The following is a 21,963-nucleotide window of genomic DNA, read 5'->3' as shown; positions in this document are numbered from 1 at the left end:
ATAATGCAGGCGTTTTATTAAACTTGTGTATTCTGATAATTTGCTGCTTGCAGGTAATGAACTGTTAATAAATGATTGCCCACGACAAATATAAACACTTGTTTTGGTCATAGATCATCTGATTTGAGGGTCAAACACCTGACTGTGTAATATCTAACTGTTATTGTCATTATGCAACTTACGCACATGTTACACAATCTGCTGGCGCAGATTTGAACCTGCCATTGAAAGATTTTGAGAAAAGAGAGGATGGTAATCATGGAGCACAATTTCACATATCTCATGTGTTAATAACATGTTTGCTATCTATTTGTAAAAACTACTGCAGGATCCAATATTGCGAACTGGATTTTATGATTTAGAGTTTAGGATGTTATACCTCGACTTCAGCTGAATGTATTCATGAAGATAACTTTTAATAAATGCAAACTTATTGACTGACGTGTAGGATTAATTCAGTTTGTTTACAAGCCACGAAGAATTTCTTTGTAAATATTACTTTTTTTTGCCAATACTTGAACGCAAATGAACAGTACAGGAGAATGATCTGAATGTATTGATCTTGTTCATTTTGTGTAATTTTAGTAAAAAGAGATTAAGACAACAGACACCAATCCGATTAAGTTGAACATATGGAATTACGAATTACGTAATTTAATAAGTAATATATACGTTTACGTTTGCTATTAATAATGATCTTAGAAAACACGTTATGTGGAAAGGTCCGTAAACATTACGTTTGTTGTGTTCCTCTCGTGTTCTACAGTATATTCTTTTTTTTTAATCGTCACTTCATTGAATTAGACATTTTAGTATATGATGGCATATTTCTATATTGTCTTTATGATGCTGTAGAGGGAGTTGTCTGTTGCTGTTGAAGTTTTTCTTTATATGCCCTATGTAGGCCTGCATATATAGTCGTGTTTATTTTTTATTTATTAATTATTATTATTATTATTATTATTATTAAATATATGCCCTAGAAAACTGGACTCGTTTTTTTCACATTCTACGTAAATATTTGGTTGTGCCAGGCCAAGTTATTTAATGTGCACGATAAATGTTAAATCCAAGTTTAGACATTTAATATCAGACCTATGAAAGTTTTTGCAGTTTCAAAATCGAACTCTTAGTGTCGCTGTTCACCAGTGCAACCGTTGACCTTCATATTACTGTTTCTCTCCACCCTGTTCATGATGTCATATACAGGACTGACATCTCAGCTCGCTGTAGAAAGTCGTCGATGGTGAGCGGTGCCTCATCTATAATTCTCTTGTATCGACCACGAACTAGATTCAGTTTTTTCATTCCCTATTCACGTGGATAACGGCCAAGTTATTTAATGTGCACGATAAATGTTAAATCCAAGTTTAGACATTTAATATCAGACCTATGAAAGTTTTTGCAGTTTCAAAATCGAACTCTTAGTGTCGCTGTTCACCAGTGCAACCGTTGACTTCATATTACTGTTTCTCTCCACCCTGTTCATGATGTCATATACAGGACTGACATCTCAGCTCGCTGTAGAAAGTCGTCGATGGTGAGCGGTGCCTCATCTATAATTCTCTTGTATCGACCACGAACTAGATTCAGTTTTTTCATTCCCTATTCACGTGGATAAGGTGGTTACTTTTGTCTTCCTTTCCACGTAGATATCTAAACATTTTGTGTTGTTGCTGAAATGGTTGGATTTTTCTTTGTTGTGCTGATGGCGCACACCGCTTATGGAGACGTGAGCTATTCTTTTCCGGAAGAGATGAAACGCGGATCTGTGATTGGAAATATAGCAAAGGATCTCGGGCTCGATATGGACAAACTGTCAAGTCGAGAGGCACGAATTGATAATGGAGATAACCGACAACGATTCAGTGATATTAATCTAAATACCGGAGAACTGATTGTAGAGGAGAGAATCGACAGAGAGCAGATTTGTGGAAAGAAAGCTTCATGTGTTATTAAACAGGAGCTCGTGCTGGAAAATCCTTTAGAGCTGCAACGATTTATTCTCAATATTCAGGACATAAATGATAATTCACCACAATTCAAACAAAGTGTGATCAAATTCGAAATAAGGGAGTCTGCAGAAAAAGGATCTCGTTACTTATTAGATGAGGCCTACGATGCGGATATTGGTATGAATTCGGTGCAATCATATGTGATACAAGACAATGAACACTTTCTTCTTAGTGTACTAACGCGTGAAAATGGAAGAAAATATGGCGAGCTCGTGCTGAATAAAGAGTTAGATCGTGAGCAGCAGAAAGAGGTAGCATTAATTCTCACTGCGGTGGACGGCGGGACTCCACCGAGATCAGGTACTGTAGCCATACACGTCTCTGTGCTGGATGCTAATGATAATGCTCCAGTCTTTAGTCAGGCCGTCTATAAAGTCAGTCTGCCTGAAAATTCTCCTCTAGATACTGTAGTGATGATAGTGAGCGCTACTGATGCAGACGAGGGACAAAATGGAGAAGTGACATATGAATTTGGTCATTTATTAGAACGCCTTATGGATACATTTTCTCTCGACTCGTTGTCTGGAGAAATTAAATTAACAGGGCTCATTGATTATGAGGAGGAGAGTTCAATTGAACTGCAAATCCAGGCCAAGGATGGTCAAGGATTAGCCAATCATTGTTCTGTATTAATTGATGTTATTGACGTCAATGATAATGCCCCTAAAATAATGAGTAAATATGTTAAAATATCCATTCCTGAGAATGTGTTACCCGGTACAGAGGTTGGCATCATTAATGTCAGACTGTTGTTTGATGGAGCTGTAGCCATTCCCAGCGCGTATCTTCCTCCAAATTACGCAGAGGTGGAGGGCGCGGGAACTCTCCGCAGCACTTACAATTATGACGCATACCTGACCACGGGCTCGCGCACTAGTGACTTCAAGTTCGTCAGATCTTATAATGAGGGCACACTGACTGCTGACCTGACTCTGAAAAAGACTCAGTCCTCTGTGGATGATCTTGAAGGACTCGATGCGGAAATGAACGATCCGTTTCAGGTAGGGCTAACAAAGTGTTTTATCGTTTAGTTAATGGTCTGGGCTTCCATATGAAGTGTATTTGTGTTCAAAGTTTACCGCTTTGATTTGCAGCAGGCTCTTAAAAATGTCACGTATCGCAAGTCTTAAAAGAAGAATTTGCCCCTTTTATTTATTTGTTTTTTTTAATGCATTTGAAAATAATTTTTGTGTTTTCTCGTTTTCAATGACCTTTAACGATCTGATGTGGAGAAAAAAAAATTAATTTTATTATCGGTTGTTTTACTGTTCTTGCGATTTTCTCATATATTTACTTTACTTTTTTTTTAGCTTGCCTGTAAGCTTTTTTTTTCCTCCAAAATGAGCGGCGTTCATAGAGGTTAGGTTCATGTTTCTTTATAAAAGGGATGTATATGTAGAATGTTACTAGATTTTTTTTGGTGAAAACTTTTTCCATTTGTGATTAATGCCTTGTTTTCAAACGGACTAACGTAATTTGCAGATCATTTAGAGAGTTTTTAAAACTTTTCTATCGTGGAACTTATTTAAACTTTGCATGTTAATTTGAGTGTCCGCTTAATTTCGGTGGTTCTTTCTGATTTTTCAGTAAATCAGTGAGAAAATCTGTAATTTATATTTAGGATAAAGCAAGTGTTTTCACATCTGTTTCATCGTTGTGTCCTTAATATGAAGTTATTTCTTTAGTAGCTTCATTTACGTATAAACCTCATTGCACAAACTTTTGAAACTTGTGTGGTGTGCACTTGCGTGTGGAAATTGATTTGGTTTTAATGTTGCTGTCCATGGTGCTGCTCAAGAAATGTGTGAATCGCGTTTCCCCCTCTCATACCTTGTAACTCTCTATGAAGCAGTGGGTTTTAGGTATACCCTAAAATAGTTTTTCTTGATCCTCCAAAATAGAATGTTAGCAGTCAAAATCTCTTGATGTTGTAAAGTCATTACCGTGATCGTTGCTGTTCAGTCATACATACTACCGTAACTTATTCCTTCTAGAGCACTGAATATGCAGTTTCTTGTTTAAACACTTAGAGTCGCTGTTCACCTGTAATATCATTGACAAAAAAATTGTTCTTGTCTCCACCCTGTTGGTGATGTCATTATCAGTGCTTCTAGATCGTTTTTATGGAAAATCGTCGACGCTTACGTTTTTTTCCAGTATTTTGTGTATTATTGTAGATGTAGTATTCAGATTTACGTTTTGTATTGCATCTTGTCTAAAGCATATTTCTAAATGGATTTTCAAAGCTTCTGGCTTAATCATCAGATGTTTGCCTTTTTGTTCTTCGTGCTGATGGCGCACACCGCTTATGGAGACGTGAGCTATTCTTTTCTGGAGGAGATGAAACGCGGATCTGTGATTGGAAATATAGCAAAGGATCTCGGGCTCGATGTGAACAGACTGTCATCTCGTAAGGCTCGCATTGACACTGAAGGTAACAGAAAACGATACTGCGACATTAATCGGAATACTGGAGAACTGATCGTAGCGGAGAGAATCGACAGAGAGGAGATTTGTAGTGAGGGGCTTTCCTGTGATCTTAATTTTGAATTAGTTCTAGAACACCCACTGGAGATACACCGTGTGACAATACAAATTCAGGATATCAACGATAACACACCGACCTTTCCCAAAGACACAATAAAGCTTGAGATAAGTGAGATATCTGGTAAAGGCGCTCGGTTCCGCGTGAATGAGGCGCATGATGCGGACATAGGACAGAATGGAGTACAAAGCTATTCGATTGAAAATAATTACCATTTTCTTTTATCTGTACGTACAAAGGCGGATGGTGGCAAAAATATCGAGTTAGTGTTAGAGAGAGAGTTGGACCGTGAGCAACAAAAACAACTGACATTAATTCTCACTGCGGTGGACGGCGGGACTCCACCGAGATCAGGTACTGTAGCCATACACGTCTCTGTGCTGGATGCTAATGATAATGCTCCAGTCTTTAGTCAGGCCGTCTATAAAGTCAGTCTGCCTGAAAATTCTCCTCTAGATACTGTAGTGGTGACAGTAAACGCTACTGATGCTGACGAGGGACAAAATGGAGAAGTCACATACGAATTTAGTCGAATTTCGAAAAATGCCAACGTACTATTTTCTCTAGATCCAAACAATGGGGAGATTAAAGTTAAAGGCCCCATTGATTTTGAGATGGCATCAAGGTATGAAATGCTTATTGAGGGAAAGGATGGCTCTGGTCTTTCATCGGACACTAAAGTAATCATAGAAATTACAGATGTTAATGACAATGCCCCCATTATAGTGATTAAGTCTTTAAATAGCCCTGTTCCTGAGAATGCATTACCCGGTACAGAGGTTGGCATCATTAATGCGCAGGACAGAGACTCTGAGAATAACGGACAGGTGCGCTGCTCCATTCAGCAAAACGTCCCATTTAAACTCATACCTTCAATCAAAAATTACTATTCTCTGGTGACCACAGGTGAATTAGACCGCGAGCTGCTCTCTGATTATAATATTACAATTACTGCTACTGATGAGGGCTCTCCGCCTTTATCTTCCACTAAGAATATTCACCTGACTGTAGCTGACGTGAATGATAATCCACCTGTATTTCAGGAGCAGAGTTACAGAGCTCATGTGCAAGAAAATAACAAACCGGGCTCCTCTATTTGTTCAGTATCAGCTACAGACCCGGACTGGAGACAGAATGGCACTGTAGTTTATTCTCTGTTGTCCTCTGATGTCTCCAAACTGACGTTTTATTTGATCATCGCGCTGGTGTCCGTTTCCACTTTCTTCCTGACCTTCATCATCATCATCCTGGCCGTGAGGTTTTGTCGCAGGAGAAAGCCCAGACTGTTGTTTGATGGAGCTGTAGCCATTCCCAGCGCGTATCTTCCTCCAAATTACGCAGAGGTGGAGGGCGCGGGAACTCTCCGCAGCACTTACAATTATGACGCATACCTGACCACGGGCTCGCGCACTAGTGACTTCAAGTTCGTCAGATCTTATAATGAGGGCACACTGACTGCTGACCTGACTCCGAAAAAGACTCAATCCACTGTGGATGATCTTGAAGGGCTTTATGGTTTGAGCATTCCTTTTTCCGAGGTAGGCGTTTTCATTTTGTCCTTAATGGTTGTATATGGTTCTTTGGGCGTCTGTGCTTAAATGCCCTTGTTTTTAGAGTCCCCCGGTATTGTGAATAGCATATTAGTGGGTTTTGTCAGAATTGTACTCTTATGCTTTTAGTCTACCCAAACTTTTTCTTGTTTATTTTAACTTTTGTAAGGAAATAAGGAACACATACTTTGTACTTTTCCTGAAGAACTGTTTCTTGGAAAATATTATTTCCATTAAAATGGTATTCAGATTCGCAATTTGTCATTAACAATCCTTCAGTAATTAATTATAGAATTTCGGTTATCAGAGAAATTAGAAATCCCAGGCACAGCAGTGCACATTTATGCCAGGGCAGCGGAGTTGCATTTTGTTATTTATAGAGAAGGGTTGTTTATTTTAATTGATCATCATACTATATCCATTTAAAGTTTTTTTTTTGTATCCATAAAATCTTTTAGGGCATGTGATAAATGTTTTCATAGATTGAAGAGTTATATTTCCAAGATTCCATGAGGTCAAATGAGTCAAATTGAGTAATCAACCATATGTATACATCTGTCTAATGTGATGGAAAACCCTCCAGCTGATTAACAGATTAAGTGATTCTATATTAATTACAGTGAAAGCAAATCTTAGTTTCACCATAGAATGGCATTACAGACTCTGGTGGGGAAGAACTTGCCTGACCTTCACAAAGTCCAAACCTGAAACCCTATTGAACACCTTTTGTAACAGTGTATCTGGACCCATCGCCAAACATCAGTGCCTGACCTCAGTAGTGCTTTTGTGTCTTGCTGAAAGTTTATATTTGAAAGCATTATTCCTTCTGTTTGCTGCTATGCCAGCTCTTCTGGAAAGACCTTTCATTAGATGTCATTGTCAAGTTCTACTACAGTCAGATTCTTCCAGACATATACAGGAATGATACAGGGCCCTGCCTGCCACATGGACATCAAATATGAAATGTAAACATTAAATCACCATTTGTTCTAAGTTTTTGGTGCCTTACAGTCAAAACTGCACTAGGATATTGCTCTTCATTTAAGGTGTTTGCTGTTGTTTTTCATGTTTGGACCAGGTATGAGTCAACCATCTACTCCAGTGTTATGACATTTTATAAAAATATCACACTTGTTATTATACCGAGTTATTTACGTTATTACTGCCATTTGTTTTTACAATGGGTTGCTGGAATCTCATATGTTTGTCTATTAATTTGTTTTTAGACATTTAAATCACTTGACCCTAATGTTGCTTTGTTGCTGCTGTTTTTAGTTCTTCGTTTGTTTTTTTTTCCATAACGTGATAGGTTCTCTTTTAACCAGTATGTGTGCTTGTCAGACTCGTGTTTTCATGTTCAGATATGTAGCCATAAAAGTAAATTAGTGGTGTTTTGCACAGAAGTATAATGTAGCCTTTTGTTCCCTTTCATGATGCATTTTGTTTGTATGTGAGTTTGCCATTAGGGATTTAAGTGTATCCATACACTGTGATGGAATTTCAAGAAATATTAAAATATTTCGTTCTCCTGGAACTTTAATGCCTCTCTGTAATAACTTATTTCAAATACATTAGTATTGCTGTTCATGGTGCTGAAGTACTGTACTTGCTTACCGCATTACTGCATATAGTAGCTCTCGATATATATACACTGTAAAAATGCTAGGTTAAATGCAACCCAGCGTTGGGTGAAATATGGACAAACCCAGCAACTGGGTTGTTTTGACCTAGCGGTTGGGTTACATTTTTTAACCCAAACTTCTGTGTAGTAACCCAACCACTGGGTCAAAGCAGCCCAATAGCTGGGTTTGTCCATTTTTACCCAACGCTGGGTTGTATTTAACCCAGCATTTTTTTAGAGTGTACAATACATATTGCTTTCTATATTTTCTGTAAACGGCAGACCATGTATTTATAGAGGAAGTGGTTTAACAGAATATACAGCCAATCTTCCCTACAGCCTCATGGTGTCGCTGTATACCTTTGTAGCAAAGACAAATATTATTCTCCCACCCACTTTCTCATTTATAAAAAGCTGCTCTCTGTAATAACTTATTTCAAATACATTAGTATTGCTGTTCATGGTGCTGAAGTACTGTACTTGCTTACCGCATTACTGCATATAGTAGCTCTCGATATATATACACTGTAAAAATGCTAGGTTAAATGCAACCCAGCGTTGGGTGAAATATGGACAAACCCAGCAACTGGGTTGTTTTGACCTAGCGGTTGGGTTACATTTTTTAACCCAAACTTCTGTGTAGTAACCCAACCACTGGGTCAAAGCAGCCCAATAGCTGGGTTTGTCCATTTTTACCCAACGCTGGGTTGTATTTAACCCAGCATTTTTTAGAGTGTACAATACATATTGCTTTCAATATTTTCTGTAAACGGCAGACCATGTATTTATAGAGGAAGTGGTTTAACAGAATATACAGCCAATCTTCCCTACAGCCTCATGGTGTCGCTGTATACCTTTGTAGCAAAGACAAATATTATTCTCCCACCCACTTTCTCATTTATAAAAAGCTGTTTGTTGCAGAGAAGAGAGAGCAGTCGACATTGTATATTTTATTTGTTTGCTAATTCGAGGTTTCCCACTGATTTTGGCACCTTTTTGGTCTGAACTATTTCACTTTTTTCACGCTGGATGAGACTGTTTGAAAATGAAGAGAAACGCAGGATTTGTTATAGAGCTTTCGCTCTGCTTTTATGTCATGATGGCGCACACCGCTTATGGAGACGTGAGCTATTCTTTCCCGGAGGAGATGAAACGCGGATCTGTGATTGGAAATATAGCAAAGGATCTCGGGCTCGATGTGAACAGACTGTCATCTCGTAAGGCTCGAATTGATACTGAAGGTAACAGAAAACGATACTGTGACATTAATCTGAATACTGGAGAACTGACCGTAGCGGAGAGAATCGACAGAGAGGGGCTTTGCGGAAAGAAAGCATCATGCGTTCTGAAACAAGAACTTATGCTTGAGAATCCTTTAGAATTGCATCGAATTAGTTTACACATTGATGACATAAATGATAACTCTCCACATTTTGACGAGGATGTTATCAGAATGGAGATCAGGGAATCAGCGGACAAAGGAGAACGGTTTTTGCTTGGGGAAGCGCACGATCCGGATATAGGAAACAATGCAGTTCTGTCTTATACTTTGAAAAGCAATGAAAATTTCGTTTTATATTTTAAATCAAACGATTTAGCAGGGAAATACTGTGAACTGGTATTAAATAAAGAGTTAGATCGTGAGCAGCAGAAAGAGGTAGCATTAATTCTCACTGCGGTAGACGGCGGGACTCCACCGAGATCAGGTACTGTAGCCATACACGTCTCTGTGCTGGATGCTAATGATAATGCTCCAGTCTTTAGTCAGGCCGTCTATAAAGTCAGTCTGCCTGAAAATTCTCCTCTAGATACTGTAGTGGTGACAGTGAGCGCTACTGATGCTGACGAGGGACAAAATGGAAAGGTCTCGTATGCATTTGGTCATGTTTCGGAAGAAGATAAGACCTCATTCTTACTGAATCGCAACACTGGAGATATAACTGTTATTGGATCAACGGATTATGAGGAGAAATCGGTGTATGAGTTGCGTGTTTTAGCAAAAGATTCTGCAGGTTTAACCTCGTACTCATTGGTAATAATAGAAATTACAGATGTTAATGACAATGCACCGGTTATCATTACTAAATCTTTGAATATCCCCGTTACGCAGAGGTGGAGGGCGCGGGAACTCTCCGCAGCACTTACAATTATGACGCATACCTGACCACGGGCTCGCGCACTAGTGACTTCAAGTTCGTCAGATCTTATAATGAGGGCACACTGACTGCTGACCTGACTCTGAACACGACTCAGTCTGTTGAGAATATACTGGATGACCTTGGCAATAAAGTTGAAACTTCCCAGGTACACTTTAAGTAATGATTGTGCATTATAAAGCTGATTGCTGTTTTTATTATTATTATATATATAATTGTTTTTAATATTCAGGTGTTTCCCTATAGACAGGTAAAAGACATGCAGTGATACTCTTAAATACAAATTCATCAAGACAAAAATAATGTAGTAGATTTCGGGAGGGGGGGTGGGCTGCTTGTCTTTAAATTATTACTTTTGGTTTTGTGCTTAATCTGTATTTCCTTATTGTTTCTGTTTTCATAGTTAAATTAAGCTGTTAAATATTGGTGAAGTGTTTTTGCTGTTCAATATCTTGTTATTTCATTCAGAATATTTACAATAATCTAACCTTACCGTTTAAAGGAAATAATTGAAAGAATAAATGTATTGTTATAATTCAATATTTAATTTTTTTCCGCATATGTTTGGTGTCCAGATTATGTAATTTATTTATTGACCTAATTTATTAATTGGCTTTTATTTACGGACTTGATAGTAGAAATGGACATTTTCAACCTTTATTTTCTCACAGTCATTTCCTGTTTTGTGCACCTCATCATTAATCACTCAAAAAAAAAAAAAAAAAAACACAACTTTAATAACAATATACTTCTGTTACTGATAAAAATTTCAAGGGGTGCCAATAATTGTGGCACATGGTTTATAAAAAATGTTATTTGTGGTTCAGTGAAATGTTTAAAATAAAGGACTGCGGAGAATAAACAGCCAATATATATATATATATATATTTTTCCACACCCCATTTTGCTTGTATTTAATTGTATTAGCATTTTCTGATAGAGAAAAGAATAGAGAAAACTTTTATCATGTTGAACTTAAGAGTCTTGGCTCATCAGTTAGCTTGTAGATGTTTTTTTATTGTCAGTTAGGTTCCAGACTAAATTAGGCTTTCGGTGCAACTGTCAGTACATTAAGCCACGTTAAGTGTTTGTTTGTTTCACTTCTCTCTCTGTAGCTGTTTTCTATTAGGATGTCATTGTAGTGACTGTAGCTAGTGCTTCTGACTAGGAAAATGTGAGAGAGAATTGGGTCTCCCATGTCGTTTAGTACATTTAAGCCGATTGTTCTCTCCTGAAATGTGACGCTTCGTTTCAGTATGTCTATCATTTTGAGGTGGTATTGTATTTCTCGATAGAACATTGAGGGAAATATTTTAGATAACTATTTTCTCTCTGAAAAGGTAAAATATCAAAATGTGCTGTGGGGAAAAGATCTGTTAGGCTATTTTAAAGGCATAATGTTACAAAGTATTAAATACAATTTCAGTATTGTGCATGTATTGTAGCATAAAATACAAAATGTCCGATTTTTTCCCTCACGGTGTCGCTGTGCACCTGCAAAGTAAAGTGGTTGTTATTTCTCCACCCTGAAATATTGCTATTCCCCTTTGTACTGCCGCTTATTATTGACGCCATATACATGTTCGGGAGCATTCGCTTAAGTAGGCCTATGTGCTGAAACTTCGGAGTATTTTATGGGACAGGATATATTTAACCAAACATATTCATCATTCTCAAGCGAAAATGAATAACAAGTGGACGTTATTGGTTTCATTCAGTCTGCGGGCTTTTCTCTTCTCCCCCATTGTGTTGCACACCGCTTATGGAGAGGTGAGCTATTCTGTTCCGGAGGAGATGAAACGCGGATTTGTGATTGGAAATATAGCGAAGGATCTCGGGCTCGATGTGAACACACTGTCATTTCGTAAGGCTCGAATTGATACTGAAGGTAACAGAAAACGATACTGCGACATTAATCTGAATACTGGAGAACTGATCGTAGCGGAGAGAATCGACAGAGAGGGACTTTGCGGAAAGAAAGCTTTGTGTGTTATAAAACAGGAGCTGGTTTTGGAAAATCATCTTGAATCTCATCGCATTAACATAAACGTTCAAGATGTAAATGACAATACCCCTGTCTTTAAAAAAGATATAATAAAATTTGAGATCACAGAGTCGGCTGTAAAAGGTGCTCGTTTTTTGCTCGAGGAGGCTCACGATGCAGACATAGGGACTAATTCGGTTCAAACGTATAATTTAGGGCAGAATACATATTTTGAATTGGCTGTTGCTGCAAAAGCAACAGGGAAGATGTATGGCGAGCTAGTACTTAATAAAGAATTAGATCGTGAACAACAACAGGAAGTGACATTAATTCTCACTGCGGTAGACGGCGGGACTCCACCGAGATCAGGTACTGTAGCCATACACGTCTCTGTGCTGGATGCTAATGATAATGCTCCAGTCTTTAGTCAGACCGTCTATAAAGTCAGTCTGCCTGAAAATTCTCCTCTAGATACTGTAGTGGTGACAGTGAGCGCTACTGATGCTGACGAGGGACAAAATGGAGAAGTGACTTATGAATTTGGCCATATTTCAGAAAGTGACATGATGGTTTTTTCACTCGACCCAAGTAATGGCAGAATTACATTAATAGGGTCTCTTGACTATGAGGACGAGTCATCCTTTGAGCTTCCTATTCAAGCCACAGATGGACTGGGGATGGTATCTCATGCAACTGTTGTTATTGAGATATCTGACATCAATGATAATTCCCCAAGTATACTAATTAAGTCACTGAATAGCCCGATTCCCGAGAATGCGTTACCCGGTACAGAGGTTGGCATCATTAATGTGCAGACCTTCATCATCATCATCCTGGCCGTGAGGTTTTGTCGCAGGAGAAAGCCCAGACTGTTGTTTGATGGAGCTGTAGCCATTCCCAGCGCGTATCTTCCTCCAAATTACGCAGAGGTGGAGGGCGCGGGAACTCTCCGCAGCACTTACAATTATGACGCATACCTGACCACGGGCTCGCGCACTAGTGACTTCAAGTTCGTCAGATCTTATAATGAGGGCACACTGACTGCTGACCTGACTCTGAAAAAGACTCAATCCGCCGATGATCTTAATGATTTTGCCGAGGGAATAGAGAATGTTTCTCAGGTATGTTTTTATCTTTAAACATTTAATCTTTTCGGCAGTTCGACTTGTTTGTATTCTTGCTTTGGCTCATTTTGTGGTTAGGTAAATCTAACAGAAACTATTTAGAAATGTTCACATCAAGTTCGTTCAATCGTTATATACAGTATATATAGCCTCTGGGGAAGTTGAGCCACCCCTTGATTCTAGACGTCCTTAAACAAAATTGGTGATGTGACTACAAATGTGCTGCTTGAAAGTTTGTGAAGCCTTTAGAATTTTCTATATTTCTACATAAATATGACACAAAATATCATCAGATAAACAAAGGAGATACAAATATTTTCTTTGTCATTTATTTATTGAGAAAAACAATCCATTATTACATATCTTTGCTTTCAGTATCTGGTGTGACTTCATTTTGCAGCTATTACTGCAGGTAAAGTTTCTTGTAACTGCTGATCAGTCCTGGGCTGGGTTTCTCAATAACGATGGACCTTAACTCTAAAGAGCGCTCTCTACTTGCGAGGTTACGAACGCTTGCCGCAATTCCACGTGCGTTTCCCAAAAATGCATTTAACATGAACACGCGAGAACGCGTTCTACGTGCTACTTAAGAGTCGCTGTCCGTTTGTCAAGTGCTAAAATATTACCTTATAGAATCGTATCCTTGAACTGAATAGTCGTCACCTGATGTGGATTAGAAATACAATTCCTTTAAAAAAATGAAATTAATGTTCTTATGGAGGAGGTAGAGCGAAACAAAGATGTAATTTTCAGCAGATTTAAAGGAGACCACACAAATAAGGAAAAACAAAACATGTGAGGACTTTGCTACAAAATTAACTGCAACCAGGCGTGTTAAGAGATCAGGGGAGGAGGTCTGCAAGAAGTGGCAGGACTCTGCAAGCCTGGAATAAAGGAAGGGCACTGCAGAGGATGGCAATAAAAAAAAACAGGTGGTTGGACCAATGACTCTCCCCTTCTACTCACAGCAAAGGAACAAAAGGCCTTGTCAATACTTCAGATGGCATGTATGGTGGTATTAACCTCCATGGAGGAGTAGGGATGCCTCAACCTGAGCCTGAGTCAGGTCCTTCATGCTCAGAGGAGCGATCAGTTTCACCTGCCATCTCCCAGCACCAACCATCTCCTAGTACTCCAAACAACCCTCACAGGCCTCAGCCTACATCTTCAGTTGTCCAGACCGCAGCCACAACACCTCAGCAGTTTGAGAATGTCTGTGGTTGTAGTCAGTGCAGCTGGAGATATGTCTTGAAAGACATTAGACAATGTCTTAAAGAGGCCAGTAAGAGGAACAACAATTTTCAACAGCAGCTCATTGACTCAAATCAAGAAAAACATGTTGATTCAAAGTTTTTGATGGCCATGTGTTTGTTGAACCACCCAAGGCCTAAGACCCTATGAAATATCATAAGAATTCTTATGAGTTCTTCCAAGTGTTTCTGAAGTGAATGACTAATGGTTGATGGTTATTTTCAAACATAAACTTGTAAGTTTAGATATTATTAATATATAAAGTGTATATATTAAGGGTGATAGTAGCACAAATATTTGTACTTGATCTAGCCAAAACATTTCTACAGGTACAGACAAAAACGTTTATTGCAGACATGTTTTATCAGCACTGCTCTATGTATACATATTTATGTATATTTTTATTTTTTCATTTTCTTTCCTTTTTTTTATTCATTTAAATAATAAAAGAGTAATAAAGAGAAGTACAATCAAAACCTTATATGCACTTGAATAATGTTAAAGCAGGTGACCTCATAACTGTTCTTATGATGCACTTACTCAAGAGCACTCGTAGATCTGCGATGATTTTCAAGTGCTACTTAAGTTACGATGATTTTGGGAAAAGACCGTTGTACTAAGATCAGTCGTACGATCGTTTTTATGATCTGCTTAGGCTTATGATGCATTTGAGAAACGCAGCCCTGCACAACATCTTGTAGGAGTTTTAGCCCCTCAGTACAGAACCACTTCAACTCTGTGATGTTGGTGGGTTTCCTCATATGAACTGCTTGTTTCAGGTCCTTACACAACATTTCAGTTGGATTGAGGTCTGGACTTTGACTTGGTCATTCAAAAACATTAACTTTGTTCTTATTAAACCATTATTTGGTAAAAATACTTGTATGCTTGGGGTTGTTATCTTGCTCCATGATCTGCTTTCTCTTGAGATTCAGTTCTCGAAGAGATGTCTTGATGTTTTCCTTTAGAATTTGCTGCATTCAGAATTCATTGTTCCATCAATGATGGCAAGTCGTCCTGGCCCAGATTCAGCAAAACAGGGCCAAACCATGATACTAACGTCATGTTTCAGAGTTTCTTATGCTGGAATGCAGTGTTTCCTTTCTCCAAACATAACACTTCTCATCTAAACCAAAAAGTTCTATTTTGGTCTCATCTGTCCACAAAATATTTCTGCAGTAGCCCTCTGGCTTGTCCACATGATCTTTAGCAAGCTGCAGCCATTACATTACATATACATTTATTCATTTAGTAGACACTTTTATCCAAAGTGACTTACAATTGATGAATACAATAAGCGATTCGTCATTAAGAGGCAAATCAATTCAGGAAGTGCTTGTAATACAAATTTTCAGGCATCAGATTAGTACAAGCTAGGCAGGGAGAGATTAAGGAAAGAGAAAGCAAAGTTTTTTTTTAATTTTTTATTTTTTAAGTTGAAGTCAAATGGTGACAAAAGAGATGAGTTTTCAGGTGTCGCTTGAAAATTTGGGGAGGGAAGTTTATTCCACCAGCCAAGAACAATGAACGAAAAAGTTCTGGAAAGTGATTTTGTGCCTCTCTGTGATGGTACCACGAGGCATCGCTCACTCGTAGATCTCAGATTTCTGGAGGGGATGTAGTTCCTCAAAAGTGAGTGGAAGTAGGAGGCTGCTGAGCCTGTGGCAGTTCTACATACAAGTATCAATGTCTTGAACTTGATGCGAGCTGCAACCAGGAGCCAGTGCAGGGAGATAAACAGAGGCGTGATGTCGGCCCTTTTGGGTTCTTTGAAGTCCAGGCGTGCCGCTGCATTCTGAATCATTTGTAAAGGTTTGACTGTGCATGATGGAAGTCCAGCCAGAAGAGCATTGCAGTAGTCCAGTCTAAAAATGACAAGGGCCTGGACAATAAGCTGTGCAGCATTCTCTGTTAGGAAGGGTCTGATCTTTCTGATGTTGTGCAATGCAAACCTGCAAGATCGAGCAGTTTTTGCAATGTGGTCTTTGAAAGTTAGCTGGTCATCGAAGATTACACCAAGATTTTTGACCGAACTTGATGGGGTAATTGTTGATGAACCTAACTGGATGGTGAAATCATGCTGTAGAGTTGGAGTGACAGGGAAGACAAGAAGCTCCGTCTTTGCCAGATTGAGCTATAGGTGATGTTCTTTCATCCATGCCGAGATGTCCGCCAGGCAGCCTGAAAACCTTGCAGCTACCGTTGGATCATCTGGTTGAAATGAGAGATAGAGCTGTGTGTCATTACCATAGCAATGGTAGGAGAAACCATGTGCCTGTATGATGGGACCCCCTGATGTAGTGTATATGGAGAAGAGGAGGGGTCCAAGAACTGATCCCTGAGGAACTCCAGTGACCAGTTGATGTGCTTTGGAAACCTCCCCTCCCCAGGTTACCTTGAAAGACTTACCAGTGAGATACCAGCGAACTAGCGAAGTGGAATCCCTGTGATGCCCAATGATGCGAGGTTGGACAGGAGGATCTGATGAGTCACAGTATCAAAAGCGGCAGATAGATCTAGCAGAATGAGAACTGATGATTTGGAATCAGCTTTTGCAATCCGCAAGGCTTCAGTGACTGAGAGTAGCGCAGTCTCAGTTGAATGTCCACTTCTGAAACCTGATTGGTCAGCGTCCAGTTGGTTATTCTGTCAAAGAAATGACGATACCTGATTGAAAACGACTCATTCAAGTGTTTTCACTATGAATGAAGGAGAGACAGGTCTGTAGCTATCTGTAAGTGAAGTGTTTAATGTAGGTTTTGTGAGCAGTGGGGTTACCCAAGCCTGCTTGAATGCGGTGGGGAAAATGCAGATGGGCAGCAATTTTCTTTTTGGAGAGCAGTGGCTTTCTCCTTGCAACTCTACCATTCACACCATTGTTGTTCAGTGTTCTCCTGATGGTGGACTCATGAACATTAACATTAGCCAATGTGAGAAAGGCCTTTTAGTTGCTTAGAGGTTATCCTGAGTTCCTTGCGGACTGTTACATGCAGGGGCGCCTGAGGTCCACGGAGATCTCCTTTGTTTGTGCCATGATTTACTTACACAAACATGATCAGACTTTGAAAGAGCCCTGTTCTAAAGCAGGGAAAGCATTGACACCTTGATAATTATTCCACTGAATGAAAACACCTCTTAACAGATGGATTCTAATTTCACCTTCAAATTAACAACGTATCCTAGAGATTCACTAACTTTTGCAAGGCACAGTTATGTAATACTGGATCATTTTTTCTATAAATACGTTTTTTGCTGTTCAAAGTGATTTTTTATATTCAAGGACTCATGCTTCTTGTGTCTGAACAATTAAAGACAAATCTGAAAAATGTCACGTCTTTGTGCTTTAGGAAGTTATATTATGAGCATGATGTTCTCTAAACTGCTGGATAATACAAGTTTGTTCAAATGGTAGAGTGTGGGGTAATTTGAGCCAAATGTCCTGTGGTAAGTTGAGCCAGTGGCTCACCCATTCTTATGATTATAAAGTGTTATTTTATTGTATTTATACCAAACATTTTTGATTTTGTTCTTTGTTTTTAAACTTGATTTTGTTCTGAATTTTAAATGGGCCTTGTTTATGAAAATTGGCCATTGAAGTTTTTATGAAATTGTATATCCCTGCCAAATTTCAAAGTGGGATGTTGAGTACTGTTAGCCCAGTTATTTAAGGTCAATTGCAGTCTATTTATTTATTAATTTGAACTTTTTGTTCTGAAATTTTTACATAATTAATTAAAAAGGCCTTCGGAGTTGTGAACTATATCTTTAAATAAAACCTTTGGATGGTCAGTCCATCACAAGGCTCACACATAGATTTTAAGAAGTCATGTTTATTGATATAGTATGAGGTGAAAATGTTCACTTCTGCATAATCAGTGGCACTCCATGTGGCTCAACTTACCCTCTCCCTAGGCTCAATTTACCCCTCACTGGGGGCAAGTTGAGCCAAGAGACCACTTTTATTTATTTATTTATGGAAACCCATGTTTAGAAAGCAGCTTATTTTAGATCCAAAGTAATTATCCCAAAGGATGCACCACATCCTGAAATTTATGTACAAATTTAAGTTTGACCCATGACCGTCATGTGCTCATTTTAAACACTCCGTAACTGGCTCAACTCAATAAATATATATATATATATATTTACACACACACACACACACACACACACACATATACGTATACATACTTACATTAGGTATTTTTATTTGTATCTACATTTTAAGTGTTAACATGAAGGGTTTTTTTTCATATGGATTTTTTTTATTGTACTTTTAGATGTTGGTGTTCACAGTATGACTTGGGGCATAAATCATTACTATGGTAGAAGTTAGTTTAGTTTTTTCTGGTTTTGTTTACAGTTATTGGTGATGTACTTGTTGGATTTAGTAACATTTAGAAAGGGTGGAATTTGTTATACTCAGATTCATTAATGTTTTCAATAGTTCTTTGTTTTTAAACTTGATTTTGTTCTGAATTTTAAATGGGCCTTGTTTATGAAAATTGGCCATTGAAGTTTTTATGAAATTGTATATCCCTGCCAAATTTCAAAGTGGGATGTTGAGTACTGTTAGCCCAGTTATTTAAGGTCAATTGCAGTCTATTTATTTATTAATTTGAACTTTTTGTTCTGAAATTTTTACATAATTAATTAAAAAGGCCTTCGGAGTTGTGAACTATATCTTTAAATAAAACCTTTGGATGGTCAGTCCATCACAAGGCTCACACATAGATTTTAAGAAGTCATGTTTATTGATATAGTATGAGGTGAAAATGTTCACTTCTGCATAATCAGTGGCACTCCATGTGGCTCAACTTACCCTCTCCCTAGGCTCAATTTACCCCTCACTGGGGGCAAGTTGAGCCAAGAGACCACTTTTATTTATTTATTTATGGAAACCCATGTTTAGAAAGCAGCTTATTTTAGATCCAAAGTAATTATCCCAAAGGATGCACCACATCCTGAAATTTATGTAGAAATTTAAGTTTGACCCATGACCGTCATGTGCTCATTTTAAACACTCCGTAACTCTCAACACTCAATAAATATATATATATATATATTTACACACACACACACACACACACACACATATACGTATACATACTTACATTAGGTATTTTTATTTGTATCTACATTTTAAGTGTTAACATGAAGGGTTTTTTTTCATATGGATTTTTTTTTATTGTACTTTTAGATGTTGGTGTTCACAGTATGACTTGGGGCATAAATCATTACTATGGTAGAAGTTAGTTTAGTTTTTTCTGGTTTTGTTTACAGTTATTGGTGATGTACTTGTTGGATTTAGTAACATTTAGAAAGGGTGGAATTTGTTATACTCAGATTCATTAATGTTTTCAATATTGCTTGCTTCTTACAGTTCTCCTTTCTCACTGGGTGTTGAGATTTATGTGAAGCCATAGCATCCTCCAAGTCATAAATACTCGTTGTCATGATTTTGCTATCATTCTGCGTTTGCTTTTTTGAATGTGTGTCCTGGATTGCGAATGTCATTAGGAGGTAACAAATGTAATCTTCTTATTTTGCTTAAATTTTTTTTTATTATTATTTATTTATTTCATGGATATATGTGCTGATGTTTGTCATTTTCAAATTCATGATGAGATTAAAACAAAGCTATACTTTTACAAACACCACCATGTTCTGATCATTACAAGGCGTATTGACCTCCTGTGGCGCTGTCCGTGGTGCTGATGTGTTGGGTAGGAACTGTACTGTAGCATGTTCAGTTTTGAAAGAAAGTTTGTATTTGGGTTGCTCATCGGATGTGTTCTTGTGTTTCAGTGTATAACGTTATAACGCTCACTTTATCACAATTCACAAATCGTGTATTAAGTGTACTTGGACAACACCTGAAGTTATTATTTTCATTTCATTAAAGGAACGATTTAGATTTTATGGTGTGTTTAGGAAATATGTTAATATTTGTTTTATAAATCTATGAATTAACATCTCACTTAGTCCTCATGGTGTCGCTGTTGACCTTTCCTTACCATTTATTTGTGTTATCTCCACCCATTTTGCGATATCTGCTGAATGCTCGTCCAGTGTCTGCACAGAGATGGTCTTTAGTCTTTGTTGAAAGAGCAGAATATGGAATTCTGTTCAAACTGATATTTATTAGTTCTTATTTACTTATCGTGCCTTTTTTATCGAGTAGCCGATTTTTTTGTGCACAACGAAGAATGATGCAGGAAGGGTTCTTTCTTTTCTTTTCCATCTTGTTTGTGGCGCACACCACTTATGGAGACGTGAGCTATTCTTTTCCGGAGGAGATGAAACGCGGATCTGTGATTGGAAATATAGCAAAGGATCTCGGGCTCAATGTGAACAGACTGTCATCTCGTAAGGCCCGAATTGATACTGAAGGTAACAGAAAACGATATTGTGACATTAATCTGAATACTGGAGAACTGACCGTAGCGGAGAGAATTGACAGAGAGGGGCTTTGTGGAAAGAAAGCTTCATGCGTTTTAAATCAAGAACTCGTGCTGGAGAATCCTTTAGAATTACGTCGTATCAGTCTTCTTGTTCAAGATATAAATGATAACAATCCTTTTTTTGGTAAAGGTGTAATTGATATGGAAATCAGTGAATCCGCAGTTAAGGGCAAACGATTCTTACTTGAAGAAGCAAATGATGCGGATATTGGGCAACATTCTGTACAAAGCTATTCTATTCAAGATAATGAATATTTTCATTTATCAGTGCAAAGTAACTCTCTTGGAGAGAAATACGCCGAAATAATTTTAAATAAAGAGCTGGATCGTGAGCAACAAAAAGATCTGACATTAATTCTCACTGCGGTAGACGGCGGGACTCCACCGAGATCAGGTACTGTAGCCATACACGTCACTGTGCTGGATGCTAATGATAATGCTCCAGTCTTTAGTCAGGCCGTCTATAAAGTCAGTCTGCCTGAAAATTCTCCTCTAGATACTGTAGTGGTGACAGTGAGCGCTACTGATGCTGACGAGGGACAAAATGGAGACGTGACATATGAATTTAGTCATGTTATGGAAGGTTTCAAACAGTTGTTTTACCTTGATCGGAAGACAGGTGTCATCAGCATAAAAGGTCCAGTAGATTTTGAGGAAGAAACCACATTTAATCTGCGAATAATAGCTAAAGATGGTTCAGGTCTAACATCTTACTCGAATGTTATAATCAGCATAAGTGACATTAATGATAACTCTCCTATACTAATAGTAAAATCTCTGAATAGCCCGATACCTGAGAATGCATTACCCGGTACAGAGGTTGGCATCATTAATGTGCAGGACAGAGACTCTGAGAATAACGGACAGGTGCGCTGCTCCATTCAGCAAAACGTCCCATTTAAACTCGTACCTTCAATCAAAAATTACTATTCTCTGGTGACCACAGGTGAATTAGACCGCGAGCTGCTCTCTGATTATAATATTACAATTGCTGCTACTGACGAGGGCTCTCCGCCTTTATCTTCCACTAAGAATATTCACCTGACTGTAGCTGACGTGAATGATAATCCACCTGCATTTCAGGAGCAGAGTTACAGAGCTCATGTTCAAGAAAATAACAAACCGGGCTCGTCTATTTGTTCAGTGTCAGCTACAGACCCGGACTGGAGACAGAATGGCACTGTAGTTTATTCTCTGTTGTCCTCTGATGTCACTGGCGCACAGGTGTCCTCCTTTCTATCCATTAAAGGAGA

At 38.3% G+C, this 21,963-nt stretch overlaps 4 protein-coding genes across 4 annotated transcripts in view; all 4 read left to right on the top strand.

Moving 5' to 3' along the window:
* Nucleotides 1–1,547: 1,547 nt before the first annotated feature.
* Nucleotides 1,548–3,145, top strand: LOC107588376 (protocadherin beta-15-like). Its single transcript, XM_016276450.1, has 2 exons — nt 1,548–3,016; nt 3,110–3,145. The coding sequence occupies exons 1-2, from the start codon at nt 1,682–1,684 to the stop codon at nt 3,143–3,145; spliced, it is 1,371 nt and encodes a 456-aa protein (XP_016131936.1). The 5' UTR covers nt 1,548–1,681.
* Nucleotides 3,146–8,634: 5,489 nt separating this feature from the next.
* Nucleotides 8,635–10,299, top strand: LOC107588375 (protocadherin gamma-B4-like). The gene is made up of 4 exons (XM_016276449.1): nt 8,635–9,437; nt 9,540–9,743; nt 9,842–10,035; nt 10,291–10,299. The coding sequence occupies exons 1-4, from the start codon at nt 8,777–8,779 to the stop codon at nt 10,297–10,299; spliced, it is 1,068 nt and encodes a 355-aa protein (XP_016131935.1). The 5' UTR covers nt 8,635–8,776.
* Nucleotides 10,300–11,484: 1,185 nt separating this feature from the next.
* On the top strand, nt 11,485–13,382 carry LOC107588373 (protocadherin beta-16-like). The gene is made up of 2 exons (XM_016276448.1): nt 11,485–12,992; nt 13,371–13,382. Exons 1-2 carry the CDS (start codon nt 11,571–11,573, stop codon nt 13,380–13,382), a joined length of 1,434 nt encoding a protein of 477 aa, XP_016131934.1. The 5' UTR covers nt 11,485–11,570.
* A 7,073-nt stretch (nt 13,383–20,455) lies between these two features.
* Nucleotides 20,456–21,963, top strand: part of LOC107588372 (protocadherin beta-15-like) — a 2,869-nt gene continuing 1,361 nt past the window's right edge. Inside the window, exon 1 of the mRNA XM_016276447.1 lies at nt 20,456–21,934. Within this exon, the coding sequence (XP_016131933.1) occupies nt 20,456–21,934 (1,479 nt within the window). The remainder of the gene's footprint in view (nt 21,935–21,963) is intronic.

The sequence above is a fragment of the Sinocyclocheilus grahami genome, unplaced genomic scaffold, assembly GCF_001515645.1.
Source record: "Sinocyclocheilus grahami isolate Dianchi unplaced genomic scaffold, SAMN03320097.WGS_v1.1 scaffold102.1, whole genome shotgun sequence".
Lineage (NCBI taxonomy): Eukaryota > Metazoa > Chordata > Actinopteri > Cypriniformes > Cyprinidae > Sinocyclocheilus > Sinocyclocheilus grahami.
Note: the sequence above shows the minus strand (reverse complement) of the source record. Positions and strands in the feature narration are given on the sequence as shown.

Coding starts and splice junctions, on each gene's coding strand:
- LOC107588376 (XM_016276450.1), top strand. CDS start 1,682: ATGGTTGGATTTTTCTTTGTTGTGCTGATGGCGCACACCGCTTATGGA. Junction 3,017..3,109: donor AAATGAACGATCCGTTTCAG/GTAGGGCTAACA, acceptor TTTGATTTGCAG/CAGGCTCTTAAAAATGTCAC.
- LOC107588375 (XM_016276449.1), top strand. CDS start 8,777: ATGAAGAGAAACGCAGGATTTGTTATAGAGCTTTCGCTCTGCTTTTAT. Junction 9,438..9,539: donor CGGGACTCCACCGAGATCAG/GTACTGTAGCCA, acceptor ATTCTCCTCTAG/ATACTGTAGTGGTGACAGTG. Junction 9,744..9,841: donor TTTAGCAAAAGATTCTGCAG/GTTTAACCTCGT, acceptor CCCGTTACGCAG/AGGTGGAGGGCGCGGGAACT.
- LOC107588373 (XM_016276448.1), top strand. CDS start 11,571: ATGAATAACAAGTGGACGTTATTGGTTTCATTCAGTCTGCGGGCTTTT.